Source organism: Mesocricetus auratus, unplaced genomic scaffold (assembly GCF_017639785.1).
Source record: "Mesocricetus auratus isolate SY011 unplaced genomic scaffold, BCM_Maur_2.0 Super-Scaffold_100022, whole genome shotgun sequence".
NCBI classification, from domain to species: Eukaryota; Metazoa; Chordata; class Mammalia; order Rodentia; family Cricetidae; genus Mesocricetus; species Mesocricetus auratus.
In genome coordinates, this window is record NW_024429203.1 from 34,254,857 (window position 1) to 34,274,658 (window position 19,802).

Consider the following 19,802-nt stretch of genomic DNA (forward strand, 5'->3'; position numbering starts at 1 on the left):
ACATAGCATAACAACAAAACCTAAATTGCAAACATTAAAGTGTGTGTGTGTTTTTATAAAAGGTAAGTTAGTACATAAGGCTACTATTACCTCAGTGTCTCAATCAATTTTATACTTACTGAAATATATTTCTATTTGAAACATAAGAATCTGAAGATTTAAATCATGTATAATAGCGTATGAATGACACACCAATTCAGCATCCATATGCAACTTTGTATCAAGTGGTAAAATACAAATAATTAGCCAGGTAGTAGAGACACACACCTGTAATCCCAGCACTTGGGAGGTAGAGGCAGGAAGATCGATGTGAGTTTAAGGCCAGCCGAATCTACACAGAGAATTCCAGGACAGCCACAGCTGTTACACAAAAAAACCTTTGTCGCGAAAAACACACACACACACACACACACACACACACACACACACTTTAAACAACGCTCAAAAAAATTGAAAAATTCTAAAAAGTTACGATCAATACAAACTACATTTATAACAGCATATTATTTTTAATAAGCAACAAGCTTGCTTCACATGTCAATCCCAGCTCCCTCTCCCTCCCCTCATCCCACGCCCCCCACAAGTTCCCCAAGCCCTCCACCCAATCACCACTCCATTCCCTAGGGAGGGTAAAGCCCTCCAGGGGGAATATCCAGAGTCTGTCATTTCATACAGGGCAGGGCCTAGGCCCTTCACCACTTGTCCAGGCTGAGAGAGCATCCCTCATTGTGGGAGGAGCACCCAAAGTCCATTTGTATGCCGGGGATAAATACTGATCTACTGCCCAAAGGTGCCATAGATTGTTCAGGCCTCCTCGCTGACATCCCCATTCAGGGGGTCTCCATCAGTCAGGGGAGCCATCAGTCGGGGGTCCAAGAGCTCCCCCTTGTTCAGGTCAGCTGTTTCTGTGGGCTTGACCAGCCCGGCCTTGACCCCTTTGCTCATCATTCCTCCTTCTCTGTCACTGGGTTCCAGGAGTTCAGATCAATGTTTAACTGTGGATGCCTGCCTATGCTTCCATCAGTCACTGGAAGAATGTTCTAGAGTGGCATATGAAGTAGTCGTTAAACTCATTATCTGGGGAGGGCATTTAAGGTAGTCTCTCCACTATTGTTTGGTATACCAGTTGGTGTCATCCTTATAGATCTCTGGAAATCTCTCTAGTTCCAGATCTCCCCTCAAACCTATACTGACTCCCTCTATTATGATATCTCTCACCCTGCTCTCCTCTATTCTTCCCCCGATTTAACCTTCCTGCTTCCCCATGTCCTCTTCTCCCCCTCTCTTTTTCTTACCTCTCTATACTCTTCCCCCATGCTCAGAATCTGCTCAGAAGATCTTGTCTCATTTCCCAAACCTTGGGTACCATACATATCTCTCTTAGAGTCCTTCGAGTTTCCCAGACACTCTGGCAGTGGGATTATAAGCTGGCACTCCCCTGATCCATGTCTAAGATCCATATATGAGTGAGTAGATACTATGTTTGTCTTTTTGTGACAGGGTTACCTCATTCGGGATGTTTTCATCAAGTGCCTTCCAGTTAGCTATAGATTTCAAGATTCCATTTTTTTTCTGCTGAGTAATACTCCATTGTGTAAATGTACATTTTTTTCTATCCACTCTTCAGTTGAGGGGCATCTAGGTTGCATCCAGGTTCTGGCTATTACAAATAATGCTGCTATGAAAATATTGGAGCAGACATCCTTGTGTGAATTGGCATCTTTTGAGTCTATGTCTAAGAGTAGAATTTCTGGGTCTTGTGGAAGATTGATTCCAGTTTTCCTGAGGAATCCCCACACTGATTTCCAAAGTGAGTGTACTAGTTTGTACTCCCACCAGCAGTGGAGGAGTGTTCCCCTTTCTTGAAGTCATGGATGGTGATGCCTCCAGACGTTGCTTTGTTGAGCAGGGTTTTTTGTTTTTCCATATAAAGTTGAGAATTGTTCTTTCAATACTACATTGATCCTACCTATCCAAGAGCATGGGAGATCTTTGCATTTTCTGGTATCTTCTTTAATTTCTTTCTTTAAAGACTCAAAGTTCTTGCGATACAGGTCTTTCACTTGTTGCGTTATGCCAAGGTATTTTATGTTGTTTGTGGCAATTGTTTTTTTTTTTTTTTTTTTTTGGTTTTACGAGACAGGGTTTCTCTGTTTTGGAGGCTGTCAGTCCAGCCTGGCCTCGAACTCACAGAGATCCGCCTGCCTCTGCCTCTGCTGGGATTAAAGGCGTGCGCCACCAATTCCCGGCTGTTATTTGTGGCAATTGTAAAGGGTGATGTTTCTCTGATTTCTTTCTCAACCCTTTTATCATCTATATAGTAGGGTTACTGATTTTCTTGAGTTGATCCTGTATTCTGCCACTTTGCTGAAGATGTTTATCAGCTGTAAGAGTTCCCTGGCAGAGTTTTTTGGGTCACTTATGTAAACTATCATATCATCTGCAAATAGTGAAAGTTTGACCTCTTCCTTTCCAATTTGTATCCCCTTGATCTCCTTTTGTTGTGTTATTGCTCTAACTAGAACTTCGAGTACAATATTTAAGAGGTATGGGGAGAGGGGACAGCCTTGTCTTGTTCCTGATTTTAGAGGATTTGCCTGAGTTTCTCTCCATTCAGTCTGATGTTGAGTTTTCTCATTGCATGAATCTGTTTCTTCCCACTTAAGAAACTATACATGTGACACTACTAAAGCAACCCATGAGACTCTCCCATAACCAAATCACAAGATAAACAACTTAATGTGCTTTCTAGCTACAGAGACTAAAAATATAAATATGACAAATTTTATAACTTTTGATACGTAATTACTTGCCTGATCTTTATTATATGCAATTTTAAAGTTCATTACTAGCAAGGCACAAGAAAAGAAAAACTTATACAGCCTTGCTAAAGGCACCTGAACGTTGTTTTTGTTATTGCTGTCATGTTCGTTTGTTTTTCTTCATTTAAACATCCAGTATCAATTTCATACTATATCTTCTGTGGTTATCTCTTTAAGATATAGAACTTTACCTAATATTATTATAAACAATTGTTTTTAAAAAAAATAAAATGAAGGATCCAGGAAATGGTTTATTTGGTAAAGTACCTGCCACTCAGGCATGCAGACCTGAGTTCAGGTGTCTAGAACACACAAAACTCAGGCATAGCAGTACATATTTGCAATCCAGGAGTAAGGGTATGGGACAGGGGAGTGACAGAAACAAATTAATTCCTAGAGTTTACTGCCTAGATATCCTAGCCACCCTGGGAGTTCCAGGTTTAGTAAGCCTCCCTGTCTCACTTAAGGAGCGGAGCAAAAGAGGAAGACACATTGACACTCACTATCAGCCTCCACACATATGTGCATGCACAACCATACCATGTACATACATATATCATATACATACTTACACAAAGAAAAGGTTAAAATATGTGTGTATATATGTACATGTATATACTTACATAATATCTATACAATCAAAAAGGAAAAAGTTAGAAAAATAAAATATGAATCATCGTGTATCTCATTTACATATGTGCCCACTTGGTAAAAATAAAAAACCTGAAGGAAAACTAGGTAAGTGGTACTTTTGATCAACCTTGGAGAGAGGTGTAATAATACTAAAACAAGAAACAGGAATAGATTATGAGAAATTAAATAATCATTCAAAAACATAAAACTATAGATGATCAATGCATTTTCAAAGATTTGGGACTAAAGATAAATAAATGTCATCTCAAAGACCAACTCCAACTGGTTTTGAAGGCCCACTCCTACAATCCTAGCACTTGGAAAGTGGAAACACAATCAGGAGTTCAGTGTCATCCTCAGCTACATAACTAATTCAAGGTGACAGTGCACAAAACCTTGACTGACAAAACAAAACCAAAAGCAAAGCAAAAGACCAGCAGTTGTCCTTTATATCTATGAGAATGCCAGATGTTGAAGAAAAAGGCTTTACTGGTACAGGGTTAGTTCTCTTTTCCTTTATGATTTTATTTATTTAAGGTAGGGGTGTGTGTGTGTGTGTGTGTGTGTGTGTGTGTGTGTGTGTGTGTGTGTGTGTGTGTGCGTGTGTGTGTGTGTGGTTTTTTGAGACAGGGTTTCTCTCTGTAACCCTGGCTAATCTGGAAATTCCTCTGTAGATCAGGCTGGTCTCCAACTCAAAGAGATCAGCCTGTCTCTGCCTCCAGATTACTGGGATTAAAGGTGTGCACCATCACAGTCCAGCTAGGTTTGGTTTCTTAATCCTGGATTAAAATGCATTTGATCAAATTACATACAATCTGATTCTGAACCATTATATTACCATTTTCACTGTTATAGTACCATTTTTGTCCCATACAAATCAGTAAGAATCCTGACTATAGGAAAATATTACTGTAAGAAAAATGTTGAAATGAAGTGACATAAAATACTTTATAAAACCTGTTTTGTAAAGTATAATGTTATAATACAGACCAATATTATTTCAATTTATGCCTTTTAAAATATAGTTGTACAGAATTCTGATAAGTTGTTCTTACCAAGTCAGCAGCACTCACATTTGAAATATCTGAAGGGTCTGTCTCATTCACTATTCCTGCTTTCTCTGCCAGAACTCTGTCTTTATCTGTTGGCAAAGCTGAGGTGGCTTGTTGAGTAACAGCAAGGCATACTGCATCACTGCAAACAGCTGGGGTTTCAGAAGTATGCACTGAAACGTCTTGACTACTACCAGAATTCTTGACATCATCCAATATACTCACTGTGAACTAAAAACACACACTTTTAGAATAAACCAGGGATAACTTTCAAATGTACCAAATATTAGATTTTGTAAAAGTTAGTTATGCTTAACCTATCAACTGTGAAGCAACACTTACCTGTCTACTAGAAAGCGCCCCCCCCCCTTTCCTGTCTCTGTGTGTGAAGTATAGCACAGCAGAAGGAAGGAAAAAGGAAATCATTCACCTGCAGAAACTTTATCTGCATGCCTACTATGTGTTGAGTATCATCTTTAGTACTCTGAGAAATCATGCTACATAAATTGCAACATTTCCCTTTAGGAGACAGGCTTTTATTTATTTTGGACATTTACTTATTATGTATGTTTGCATGTGCACACATGTGCACACTTGTCACTGAGTTTGTACAATAAGAGGACAACTGGCATGAGTGGACTCTCTACTTCCACTATGTGGGATCTGGGTATTAAACTCAGGTCAGTGGGCTTGGAGCAATTACCTTTATTTGCTAAGTCATCTCACCAGCCCTAGTAGGGTAGTTTTTAATGAGCATTTCAGATTTCTCACAAGGAAATCTAGTCACACTCATAATACTAATTGCTGTATTCATTTAACCAAAGATATGATGCAGTCATTTATGAACTGTCTAATAGCAAATGGGAAGAACCAGCATCCAGAAAATATCCTGAAATATATTTGGGGTAGTTTACTTAAAATTGTCAAAATTGTCCTCTTTAAAACATGACCTCAAAAATCTTTGAAATAAAAAAAAAATCTTGAAAAAAGAGACCTTAGAGTAGTCTCAGAACAAAAGACTGAGCTAACAGAACACATCTAAAATACCCAGTGTGACTCCTCATAGAAATCATGCACTTCAGATACACATGTCTCCCATCCCCCCATCCTGTGTAAGAATAACTTACACATGATCAACAGAAATGTGAAAAATATAAAAAGACAGTAGCAGCATTGACTCAGACCACCTACATATCCATTTTTAAATCTAATTTAATAAATACAACCAAGTCTATTTTCACATTCCAACAGATTTTAAGAAAATATTGCTTTATGCTTCAATTATACTTTGGGTCAAAGAACTAAAACCTAAAATTGTGAATTTAATACTCACATTATTTCTAAATAAGCATTGATAAACATTGCTATGACCATAAAGCTCCCAGTTTAATGAACTGTTTCTAAAATTATAAAACTTGGCCAAGTCTAACAAGCTACTCTAGACATCTTACTGTTGGTTAGAATTTAACATACAAAGTGCTGATTTTAACATAAACATCATTTAAATTGGATCAAACTGTTTACAATGTTATCAACATTATTAACCTGTCAGTCACCATGGTTTGTAATCTTCTTGACAATATTTATATTAGCATTACTGATGCTTACAGCATAGTTAACTGTTTATCAAAAACTCAGCATTATTTATCTAAGAAATCAAAGCTAAACCATAAAATAAAGTTGAAAAAAAGATATAAATATCCTAATTCCATTTTTAGAGTGACAGTGAAGAATATGAATACTGTTCTCACTGACTTCCACCAGAACTAAGTTCTCACACTGTAACATTATGGTGATGTTTGAATTACTCAAAAATTCTCCATATGAACTATTCTTGAAATCTCAAAATTCAAATATATTCATTTCAATACACAACAAATGTTATTAATTTTCATGTAAGGTTATAATTTTAAGTAATATACATAAGTAAAACTCCTGATGGTAAGTAAAAGTAAAAAGTGATTTCTTGCCAGGCATGATGACAAACGCTTAGAACCCTAGCAAGAAGAACATGGTGCTCAAAGGTAACATACAGTGTGGAGTCAAACTCAAAAGCAGCAAGAGTTGGGCACTGTGCTACACATCAATGGTCCTAGCAATAAGGAGACAAAGGCAAGTGAACCTCTGTGAGATCCAGGGCAGCCTGACTCACATGATAAGTTCCAGGACCACCAGAGTTATGTAGTGAGAGCCTGTTTAAAAATAAAAAGTAGAGCCAGTGCCTGGAGATTGTCTGGGGACTGCCACAGAGTTTCCCATCCCGGCAGGAGCCAAGCACCCCAGATCCCAGGTCTTCTCTTCCACCAAAGGGACCAGGGGACCAGTGGGTCTAGCTGGACCAGGTAAAACAGGCCCTGACTCCAGGCCTTCATTCCAGTGCCTGGGGATTGCCTGGGGACTGCCACAGAGCTTCCCATCCTGTTGGGAGCCAAGCACCCCAGATCCCAGGTCTTCTCTTCCACCAAAGGGACCAGGGGACCAGGTGGGAGACTAAGCATCCCAGATTCCTGGTCTTCTCCATCCTCGGGACCAGAAATAGGACGAGGAATAGTATTGGACTTGCTTGCACGCACCAAAAGGGAACTGTGGTCCCATAACCACCAGACCAGTAAGGGGCTCTTTCTGCACCCACTAGAAGGAGAGATGGGAAACAGACAATACAAAAACACATTAAGCAACAGAAAAACAAATATGACACCGCCAGATTCTAGAGACTCCACACCAGCAAGACTCCAGCACTCCAATGCAAATGAAGCAGAAGAGAATGACCTTTAAAACAACTTCATGAAAATGACAGAGGCCGTAAAAGAGGATATGGGAAAATCCCTCAAAGAAATGGACAAAACAACAAACCAAAAAATGCAAGAAAAAACAAACCAAAAAATGCAAGAAATGGAAGAAAAAACAAACCAAAAAATGCAAGAAACGGAAGAAAAAACAACCCAAAAAATATAAGAAATGGAAAAAGAACAAACGAAAAAATTCATAAAATGCAACAAATGGACGAAAAGATAAACCGAAAATTACAAGAAACAATTCAAGCACTGCAAGGGTTGAAAACTGAAATAGGGACAATAAAAAAAAAACACACAATCTGAAGAAAGGCTGGAAATAGAAAAGTTGGGCAAAAGGTCAGGTACTACCGATACAAGCATTACCAACAGAATACAAGAGATGGAAGAGAGAGTCTCAGGTGTTGAAGATACACTAGGAGAAATGGATTCATCAACCAAAGAAAATCTTAAGTCCAACAAATTCTGAATATGAAACATCCAGGAAATATGGGACACCATAAAAAGACCAAACCTAAGAATAATAGGTATAGAAGAAGGTGGAGAAAACCACCTCTAAGGGGCAGAAATCATATTCAATAAAATCATAGAAGAAAACTTTCCCAACCTAAAGAAAGACATGCCAATGAAGGTACAAGAAGCTTACAGAACACCAAATAGAATGGATCACAAATAAAGTCCCCTCACCACATAATAATCAAGACCCCAAATATACAGAATAAAGAAAGAATATTAAGAGCAGCTAAGGAAAAAGGCCAAGTAACATATAAAGGCAGACCTATCAGAATTACACCTGACTTCTCCATGGAAACTCTGAAAGCCAGAAGGTCCTGGATAGATATTCTACCAACACTAAGAGACCATGGATGCCAGCCTACACTACTATACCTAGAAAAGCTCTCAATCACTATAGATGAAGAAAACAAGATATTCTATGACAGAACTAGATTCAAGCAATACATATCAATTAACCCAGCCCTACAGAAAGTTCTGGAAGGAAAACTCTAAACTGAAAATGTTACAACTATTTTATTATTCGTTTAGATATTTCCTTCAGATATCATGGAATGTCATTATTAGTTTTATATAATAAGTATAACAAACGAATGAATAATTAATATATAAATATCTAAGAAGTGTATGAGTTTTTAAGTCAAAGAGAAGAAATAGTGGGAACCTTAACTTTAAAAATAATTCTTAACATTGATATTTGTAGAACACTAAAGCAGAACAATTTCAATATCTCAACGTCATTTTTAATGATATTAAACCCCAAATGAAGCAAGAGTAATACATCTGAGCCAATTAATAATAAACCTCGTCAAATTACAATCATTGTGACATTAAATGAAATCACTTTATTCTGTCTTAACAATATAAAGTAGGTCATGGGGGAACAGGAAGGTTGAGTGGAGGTAAAATAGGGGGAGAAAAGGATGAGAAATACCATAATAGAGGGAGTCATAGGTTTTAAGAGAGATCTGGCACCAGTGAGACCTCTAGTGATCTAAAAGGATGACACCAACTGGCAAGCTAAGCAATAGTCGAGAAACTACCTTAAATGCCCATTCCTGATAATGAACTTGACGTCTACCTTATATGCCATCCTAGAACCTTCATCCAGTGACTGATGGAAGCAGAGGCAGACACCCACAGTTAAACACTGAACTGAACCCCTGGAACCCAGTGACAAAGAGAGAGGAGCAATGAGCAAATGGGCAAAGAGTAGGCTGGCGAAACCAGCAGAGACAGCTGATCTGAACAACGGGGAGTTCTTGGACCACAGACCAACAGCCGGGAGGCCAGGGTGGGACTAATCTAGACGCCCCCCCAAATGCGAGAGTCAGTGAGGAGGCCTGGGCAACCTATGGAGCCCTGGGCAGTAGGTCAGTGTTTATCCCTGGTATACAAATGGATTTCGTGTGTCCATAACACAAAGAGGGATGCTCTCTCAGCCTGGACTCTTAGGGGAGTGCCTGGACCCTGCCCTGAGAGAAATGACAGACTCTGAATATCCCCTATGTGGAAGGAAGTGGGGATAGGGTGGGAAGCTGGGGGGGGGTAGTAGAAGGGAGGTATGGGAGGAGGAGAGGGAGAAGGAACTGGGATTGACATGTGAAGCAAGCTATTTAAAATTAAAGTAATAAAATAAATAAATAAATAAATGTAATGAAGAGTGAAGTAGAAAGCATGAGACATTCCACAGGACATAGACATCTTTGAAAATGGCAGTGAGGGTTTTCAGAACATATTACCTGAGATCTCTCAGCAAGGGGATGGTCAGAAGGATGGAATGAGTCTTTGGATGGAGATTCAGAAACAGAAGGTCTGTCTTCAACAAGATCACCCTTCTGTGTCCTTTCTCCAGGTAAAAGGCATACGTTTTCCTTATCACTGTCATCCTTTGACCTTAAGATTTCTGTCACCCGTGGCACCACTGCTGTGGATCGGGGACGAACTGGCCTTCCTCTCTGAACAGTTTCCCATCCTTCAGCATCTTTTCGTTCTATGCAATTAAGAGAAGAAAATAAATAAAAAAAAATTTTAGATGATAAAACTATTGGGAAATCTATAAAATAGAAATGTTTTCCAATCTCATTTTATTAACTTCTCTTTCCTCATTGTTTTCCCTAAAATATTTTAAAGCAAATTCTAGACATAATTGCACTTTTACGCAGTCTTTTTTGCTATCTACCTATCTATTTATTTATTTATTTATTCATTTATTCATTTATTGGTTTTACGAGACAAGGTTTCTCTGTATTGCTTTGGCCTCAAGGCCTCAAACTCATACAGATCCGCCTGCCTCTGCCTCCCGAGTGCTGGGATTTAAGGCGTGCGCCACCACTGCCCGGCTCTTTTTTGCTTTTACAGAAAACATCTTTAATGTATCAGTGTACACAACAAAAGTAATAATGCAATAAATCATATCAATTCTATACTCAATTTTAGTCATGCTTAACTTTATCAAAACATAGTACGTTAAGCATATCTTGTTTATATTTAAATATAATGCAAATTAAAAGAGAAATCATAAAATGAGTAAGAACTACAGAGGAGAAAAACTGAATTATAAAATTAAAAGAGTTTAACAAAGGATTTCATTTTCCATTTAATTTTCAGTTAACACTTCAAACCATGATGATTAATCACTTCATTCTGTAAAAGAAAGAAAACACTACTGAAAACTTGGACCTAATCCATTAGCTAAGACAACCAACACAAATACTGTCTTATATATAAATAACTGACTCAAGTAAAAAGTAGTATTTCAAAATAAAAACTATACCAAGATACCTTGGAAACAAAAAAAATAGTTACAGACACAAATATTACATCTTCAATGAATCTTCAGTGAAAACTATATTGATAAATAATTCCCATAATAATTAATGTTTAAGAACAGCAAATCATGCATTAAACTAAGTCACTCTAAACAGAATGTTAGAACAAAAGTACAAAACTCAAATTAAAAACTAGAAATATATTTCCTCTCACAATTTTATATATACAAATTTTCCAACATTATGAATTTCATCAATAAGGTTACCCTCCATTCAATTCAATACAATACACTGAAGAAAAACTGAAAAACCCCACCTGGTTGTGACGAATACTTATCACAATATTTAGTTCATTAGTGCTTGATCAGAATATTTATATTAGCGTTCAAGAGACAACTGTCCTGTAATTTACATGTTAGATCTTGACATTAAGATAATGATAATATCATAAAATATGATCATTTTCCCTTAGGACAAATTTTCACAGCTTGATATTTTTATTTTAAAAGTTTAGCAGAATTTATAGGCACAGCCATCTTGACCAATTATCTTTGAGAGAAAGTATTTCAGATTTGCTTTTTTTATTCAATGTGCTCCTCTAATTCTTGTGATGTAACATTGAAGTTATAGTTTCATAATTTTGCTAATTTCTTGTGATTTTCCAAATATAAGGTATAATACTGCTTTTAGTACCCTATTACTATCTTGTTGATACCGGCACATTCTCTACAACATTCACTATTTCTTCTCTATTTCTCCTTTACTTTTTCCTTCATCCATATCCTTAGAGTCTGGTCATCTTGTTCATTTATTTGAAAAAATGCCTTTCTTTTTACGTTTCTTCAGCTTAACCTTTTGTTTTGCAAATGCAAAAGAAGGGGATTTTGGTTTTTCTTCTTTATCTCATAAGTTCTTAAACATTCACCTTCATTCAATTCACTTTCTCAAACTTTCAAGAAGCTATCCTATTTGACATTATTCAGAAGTATCTTATAAAGTTCCAAATTCTTCAGAATTACACAGCTATCTTTTTGCAATTTACTTCTAACTTAATTCCATGCGATTACTACCAAAACACATTTTATTTCTATTTTATGGAGGGTGTGCGCATGTGCACGTATTGGGGGGTCAGGAGCCAACTTTCAAGAGTTGGTTCTCTCTACCATGTGGTTCCTAGGATTGAATTCAGGTCATCAGTTTTGGTGGCAAGTCCTTTATCAACTGAGCCACCTTACTAGCACACCTCACTTCTCAAATGATTTAGATCATCTGAAATCTCCTAAGACTTTCTAACAACCCAGCACTTTTTTTTTTTTTTTTTTTGGTTTTTACGAGACAGGGTTTCTCTGTATTGTTTTGGAGGCTATCGGTCCAGCCTGGCCTCGAACTCACAGAGATCCGCCTGCCTCTGCCTCCCGAGTGCTGGGATTAAAGGCGTGCGCCATCACCGCCCGGCGTCCCAGCACTTTTAATTTGGGTAAATGCTCAATGTATGCATACATACGTATTTAGACTTAATAGATCAGGCCATAAAGAACTTGAATAAAAATTGACCTTTTTCTTGCTAAAAAAGAGCCATAAAACTAGACAAAATATATAAAGCTGTTTAAAACACTTGAAAGCAACCAGAATAAGCATGTCTTGAGGAACTACAATTCCTGAGTGAAGGGAATGGCAGCATCAGACCTACATTCACCTTAGCATTTTGACTGAAGACATTTGGTATTGAGAGTCCAAGGAATTGAGTACTAGTAAAAGTCAGCAGTCCTGGCTGGTTGAAACGGACATGAGAGGCCAGAGGCAAAGTCTAACAGAACATGGGGGATACTACAGAAAAATAAGCAAAAAAAAAAAAATCTGCTTTTAATCTTCTCCAAGGTGCCTGACAACTCCTAAGCTTTTCACATACAAGGCAAGACTCCAAGAAAGCAACAGAGAGCAGCAGCTGGGATCTTAACAAGCTAGAAAAAAAAATGAAGTAACTGTACAATGTTGGGAAACAAAAACTGGAATTCAGAGTTATAGTCGGTCTTTTGAGTACCCCAGGGTTTTCTACGGAAATCTCAAAAGAAGAAATCAACCTAACACGATTTCAAACCAAACTCCGATAGGATTATGAGCACAGGATTTTGCCTCTTCTCCATAATTTTTCCAGACAGGAGGAGAAAAACCTATAATTCTGTGTGTTTGGGGGTGAGGGAGCACGTGTGTGTGTGTGTGTGTGTGTGTGTGTGTGTATGAGAGAGAGAGAGAGAGAGAGAGAGAGAGAGAGAGAGAGAGAGAGAGAGAGAGAGAGAGAGAGATGCATGTAAGTCAGAGATTGATTGTGGATGTCTCCCTCTATTGCTCTCCACATTTGTTTTATTAGGTATGTTGTCTGTGCCTGGTGCCCATGGCAATTCAGAAAACAAGTGTCAGGAATCAGTACTCTCCTTCCACTAAGGAACCTAGAAACTGAACTCAGGTCATCAAACTAACTGTTATCTGGGCCTAAAACTCCTCAATAGCCTTCTGATTGTTGTGGCTATAGCTACTACCACTACATCATTTGTTACTGTTGAGGCTGCTTCCACCATGGCAACCACTGCCACTGTCCCCTCCTCATATTACCAGGTTGGTCCAGTGGTTATATGGCCTGGAGGGGCTGGGATATAAACAAAGAGCTGTATATATTTTTGCAACATTCACAATACTGCCACAACTTCCACACCAATCTCAAGTCTGGCATAAGATTCAAATGGAGGCTTTGAATTACAATTGTTAGGGCCTTCAGTTGAAGGGGAGGAATGATTTATTTTCCCAATTAGGCCTTAGTGAGAATTGCTGCAGGTGAAAAGGTCACCAACTGAAGCTGGTGTAAGCTGTCTAAAGCAGCCATGACTAGTGCAGGACCTTCTGAAATAGGAATTACAGTTTTGGGTGCAATGGTCCTTATTGCTGGAATAAAGCATTCTCGAATGGCAAGTGATGATTTAAAACAGCAAGTTGACTTACAGCAGTCTCTCCATTTGCCCAGGGCTGTTCATCAGCTGTACACTTGAAGCAGCACACATTAAAAAGACTCTGACAACTGCCTCTTGGGAAGTTGAGTGGTAGCTTCTGAACAGTTGGAATTATTAAAAGGGGAAAACTTCAAGAAATAGCAGTATCAAGGAATTAACATTACAACAGCATTCTTAACAGTGCTCAACAGGACCTTTCCATACCGTGTTGAACATCATTTAACTTCCTATCAAATATCCTTAAGAATGGTTGTTATGGCCCAGGAGAACTTTTTTAGTACAGAAAGCTATTAGGAAAAACAATCTTTTAAGAAATTGAAAATGAACAGAATATAAAATGCCTCAAACATTCAAATGTTTAATGGTTGAAAAGACTGTTTACTGTATTGACTAGATTAATGCATGTATACACATGGACTGAAATTAACCACAAAAGGAGGACCTGTTTTAAGAATTAGGAAAACATTAAATGGAGAAATAAAGAAGAGGTCAGAGAGCTGAACTCTACTGAAACCTATTTTAAAGAAAATGCATGCAATTAAAAGGTTTCACTGTTGTTGGTTTTTTTTTGTTGTTCTTTTTCCAGTTACAGATGTTTCAAAATAGCTGTAATAAGTGTGGAAAGAGAGGGATGACCAGCAGATGTTGGAAGCTTTTTTCTTTTTAATTGATTCCAATCCTGGTGTCACCCAAGCATAAGTACAGGTCTGTGAGAAAGTTGACTTTCAACTGGGCATCTGAGATTTTCTATGGTTTTATCACAAATGTATAATTCAACATAGATTTACATTTGTTCTTATATTCTGGTATCTACACTTAACTCTAGTTGGATAGCATTTTTAAAAATCCAATACTACATTTTCAAAAACTGTAGGAGTGAACCCCACAAAGCTATCCGCCCATGAGGGCGGGGACATGTAAACTGACACAGGTAGATGTAAAAGGAAGTGAAAGGAAAAGGAACCTCCCTTTTTCTCTTGGAAGCCAGCCACGCTTCTAACTCCTAGCTAGTGCGACTCTCTTTCTGGCAAATAAATATATTGTTTTCCATATAGCGTTGAATACCCTCATCTGGTGTCAGAAGTGGGATCAATATTTCACAAAGGTTTAAAATTTTTTGTTTGAGAATTTCATACATGTATTTTAGATTCCTCCCCTACTCATTTACCACTTTCCTTCCTAATTTCATGTGCTCTTTTGTAAACCTACTAGGTCCACTTAGAGTTAGAATGGGATATGACAAGTCATTGCATGTATTTATTCATAACAGCTGTGACTGTTTACACAAGATGGAACAAGATGAAGAAAATCAAAGTCACAGCATGTCTGGTGAAGGAGTTGACGAAACCCAGCCCTAGGTGACATACCACTGCAACTGATGGGAAATAAAGTCAGTTTTCTTCAGGGATATGGCCCCCAAGAAGCTACCCATACTCCAGTAGATGGTCCCACATCCACAGAATTCATATTTAATGATAAAAAAGTAAATTAGGAATGTACAAGCTGGCGTAATAGTCGATTAGACATACAGAAGATCAGAGGGATAGAATACATATCCACACCAACTATTCAGACTGAAATATCAGAAGCAAAAAGAAGTGAGGACTGCATATACTTCATTAAACGTGTAACTGTGCCAAGTTTGCTAAACATTCATCATTCAGTGTATTTACTGATTTTGTTTATTTACACACTCATCTGCTGCCACCAGCATACTATGTCAGAAAGTCAGAAAGGAACACATCTGTGCCTTTCCATAATGTCAGAATTTATTGAGTAAAAATAGATTCACAGTTCAATTGGCAGGAATGTGACTGATACTCTCACTTTCTTTGATAGCAAACAGATTTTTAATTCCAATTTTATTAACTAATATTAACTCTAAGGTAACACATCACACAAAAAAGATACCTATATGTATATAAACATGTAAGTTACAAAATGGCTCAAAAGGGATAGGAAGCAAGGGATTTTATGGAGTTTAAAGAGGCCTGAAAAAACAAAACTTGAAAAGTGACAGGAATTCAAAGGACTCTATACCAGAAAGGTAATAAGGCAAAATGAGCTACAGAAGCAGCGGGAGGGGCTGCTGTAATTACAAATCAGAGTTGACCTGCAGAGTTCAGCACACCTACTGAGACAAAAGGATAACCCAGTCAGACAAAGAAGCATATAGACACATAGTAAGTCCAAAAAGCAAATGGGAAGTCTTGATTTGGTCCAATATTTCCTCACTGTACCCCTACTCTTCAATTTTGGAACAGTATATTCTATATCATTATAGATATAGAATAATGATATTCTATATCATTATTAGAAGTATGTAATTTGTTTTTTGATTTTACATGGGGTTACATTAAGAGACTGCCTTGAATCTCAGAACAGACTTGGACTGATATTTAAAATGTTGTTGAGAATGTGGAAGGCCATGGAACTTCTCAGGTTGGACTAAATGCATTTTGCATTATGTTATGGACACTCGAGAATGAGGCCAGGGAGTAGAATGTGGTGGTTTGAATGAGATGTCATCTATATCTCGGGTGTTTGAATACTTGTCCCTATTTGGTAGCTGTTTTGGGAGGACCTGAGTCCAAACCCTACCATTCATGCAAAAAGCCAGGTATGCTATCGCGAGCCTAAAATCCCAGTGCTATGAGGCAAAGACAGGAGGATCTCAAGTCAGTCTAGCCAACTGGTTAAGTGAGAGGCCCTGTCTCAAACAATGAGGTAGAGATTAATACAGGAACATACCTAATGTTAATTTTGGCCTCCAAGGATAAAAAGACAGGAAGGAAGGCAGAGAGGGGAGGATGGGAAAAGTGAGGGAAAGAGGAGAAGACAAGAGGGGAGAGAAAAGAGAAGAAAGAAGGAAATTTAACAGTGTAGTCTTTCTCTGCTTTGTATTTTGTGCTATCAATATTCATTCTGCTGTATCTCAAACCCCACAGTCATTTTCCACACTGCTGAGTTGTTCACATTTACTTCTTCTGGGGCTCCCTATTGATTGAAGTGTCCATCTGGAATCATTTCCCTTGTAACCCAAAAGCTTTTATACCATATGAGCACAGATCTGTTGTTCACAACTTTCTGAAACTCTTCCCCCAAAACATTTTTATTTTAACTTGGTTATGTACACTTTCTTAGATATGTCTTCCATCATTCTAAATATATTGTTCCACAGTACTTAGCATCCACAGTTCTTGTAAAGTAAGCTACCTGTTGATTTTCCTTCCTTTGAAAATGGTGTTTGTGTCCTCTAACTACTTGTAAAGATTTTCTATTTCTTCAATTTTCAGTATTTTTATTATGTTATATTTAGATGAAATTTATCTTGTATTTTTCCTGCTTGGGACTGAAAGAGTTCCTTAAGTCTAACACTTGATTTCTTTTAGCAGTTTGGGAAATTTATATCATTTCTTTTAATGCTGATTTACAATATTCCTAAACCTCTTCATGGATTTCATGTAGGTCCCCCTCATGCTCTTCTCTTCATTTCTTTCCTTTTTTGTCTCTCTGGGTTAGCCTTGATACTTTCTGCTGTTTTCAGAATCAATTATTGCTAAAGTCCTCAAATGTTTTTCATTGCTGTTGCTAAGAAAACCTTTCATTAGGTAGCTCAGGCTAGCCTGAACCTGCTACATAGACAGAGTAGCCTCAAACTCATGATCTTCTTGTCTCACCCTCCTAGGCTGCATGCTACTATACTTAGCTAATTTTAAATTTCTTAATATTAGTATCTTCCTGAAATCTTCACTTTCAGAGCAATGTGATCATAAAAAAAAGGTCTAGAGTAGTTGCTCTCATCCTGATACTATCATCAATTCCTTTGGCTCTATGTGCTGTTTTTTCCTAGTATGAACAGGGTCTGAGGAATGTAAACCTTTTTTGAGACCTTGCATGTTTAACAGCATATAATCTCTTCTCAGTTGTAATGGGTAATTTAGTTAGCCATCATCTCTATAGAAGTTAATTCTCTTTCAGAATTTTGAAGATTATAAAAATTAATTTGTAGCTTCTAGATATTGAATTGATGGGGCCAACCAATCATAGTTTTTTTCCTATAAAACTATGAGCTAAATAAAACTTTTCTGCTTAGAAAACACACATCCTCTGATACTATGCTATTGATACAAAAAAGAGAATAGTATAGAAGCCTTGCCTACTGCTAATTTGCTGCAAGTCTGGTTGTACAAAGACATCAAGGACAATATATGGGGTAAAATGAAGGAATAATATTTAAAATGAACCAACATAACTGAAACCAAAATAGAAAATAAAATTAAGTACAACTATAGTACTACAAAAAATTTTCAAGTCAACTTAGGGTGTCCTGTATGTTAGGGAAGCACTTTAACAAAAAAAAAATTACTTCATTACCAGCCTATATTTCAGGATTTTAACTAATGGAGATCAATATTGCATAGATTAAGACTAAAATGTAAATATAAAAATACATTAGGGTCAAGTTTTTTATATTATAAATACCTCCTTTGAACTACTGGCAGCCAAAACATGAATACATAAAAATTTAAAAAAACAGGTAACTGAAAATCACTTGCCATTTTTGCGGGAAGTCTTTTGCACTGTCGTAGGTGCAGAGGGTTGAGCAGGTGTTACATCAGACGGGGCAGCGCCAGTATGATGAGCCTTTACCTTGTCTGCCCAGCTGACACCTGTAGGTGCCAGACATGGGGCAGTTACTGTGCCAGGTAAACTCCTAGTGAGAAAAGTAAACACATGTAATAAATACCAAAGTAAAAATTATGAAATCATACCATATAAAAGTCTAAGTATTTCCTTCCATTACAAGTTTTTATTAATAACAATGTGTGTTAACAAGTCATTCTTGACTCAGGCTAAAACTGTTCCTTCTTCCTTGTATATGTTTCTTTCATAAATGACAAACATGATGCCTCATTGGCAATATTCAATTTTGGTTCCTTCAAAATGGAGTAACACACTATTATCTAAAGTTATTTTTTCTAAATCTTCACACTGTCCTATTCACTCCTTCTATAGTCACTTTAACAGCTCACATTTATCAAAAATCTGTTACTATCTAAGCCTGGAGCTCTTTTCCTTCATTAATAAAATAATTATGACACAGTGGAAGTAAAATTATTAGCAACAATTACAGATTCCTCAGATTTGAGGAGGTCTCAGGGCTGTGAGACCACTAAAAGGCTCAGGTTTTTCTTGGGTTCAAGTACAACCTAACAGTGACATCCTTCCTCTCTTATATAAAGAGTTCATTCAACTCTTCTGCCACCAAAATTAGGTCCTCTGTCTTGGTGCACTGACACAGAAACAGTACTGCTGCGTAGCTGAGATTAGGTTGCTCCCAAAGCCCTTTCATCTGTGGTGAAACAGGCACAGAGAACTCATTGGCGTAAGCAGACGTCATCTTCTTTCCCTCCCACCTTTGCCCTTCCCTGGGCCTATGGCTTTGAAGATTCCCAAAAAAATCTTAATTATTTTTTTCAGAAAAAGTGACTCTGTTTTATACATACTAAATGCTTTACTTACTATATGAATTTTGAGTTAAAATAATGAACAAAACCCAAGCTTTATTAATAACATTCCAGTTAATAAACACAACCCAAGCAGCATGAAATGTGGGTATATACTAAGGGCAACTTATGAACCATATCAGAAAGTAAAAAGGAACAATGCATTTATACAATAATGAACAGGATCACATATAGAACAGAATAAGACTTTTATATATGTAGGCACTGCCACGGCTAATACTGTCAACTTGACAGAATCTAGCAGACAACACTCTGGCCATATCTAGAGTTTCTAGACAGTTAACCCACAGAAAGTCCCACCCAAATGAGGCCAGCACAATTGCATGGGTTGAGGTCCCAGACTGAATAAAAAGAAGAAAGCAAGTATGTATTAACATTCATCTCTCTTTCATGACTGCAGACACAATGCAATCAGCCACTTCACATTCCCTGCCATGATAAATTGTGTTCCATCCAACTACATGCCCAAGTAAATCCTTGAAAGCTCCCCTAAGTTGCTTTGGCTGAGTAGCTGATAGTGGCCATGAGAAAAATAATTAATGCACATATTAAAAGCCTCCAGAAGTAAAATAAATCTGCATTATAGAATTCTTGGGAACAAACTAATGAACTGCAATAAAGAGCAAGTTATCTCATAAAAACTCTTTTATTTGGGAGAACATATTTAGTTTGTTTGTTATGTACCT

At 37.4% G+C, this 19,802-nt stretch overlaps 1 protein-coding gene across 6 annotated transcripts in view; it reads right to left on the bottom strand.

Moving 5' to 3' along the window:
- Positions 1-19,802, bottom strand: part of Scaper (S-phase cyclin A associated protein in the ER) — a 343,723-nt gene that overhangs the window by 259,224 nt on the left and 64,697 nt on the right. For 5 of the 6 annotated variants that reach the window (XM_040729759.1, XM_040729754.1, XM_040729757.1 and 2 more), the window contains 3 exons: positions 18,145-18,302; positions 9,555-9,805; positions 4,511-4,738 (listed from right to left, as the gene is read on the bottom strand). In XM_040729759.1, the coding sequence (XP_040585693.1) occupies positions 4,511-4,738; positions 9,555-9,805; positions 18,145-18,302 (637 nt within the window). The remainder of the gene's footprint in view (positions 1-4,510; positions 4,739-9,554; positions 9,806-18,144; positions 18,303-19,802) is intronic. The other variant, XM_040729758.1, reaches the window with a different exon arrangement.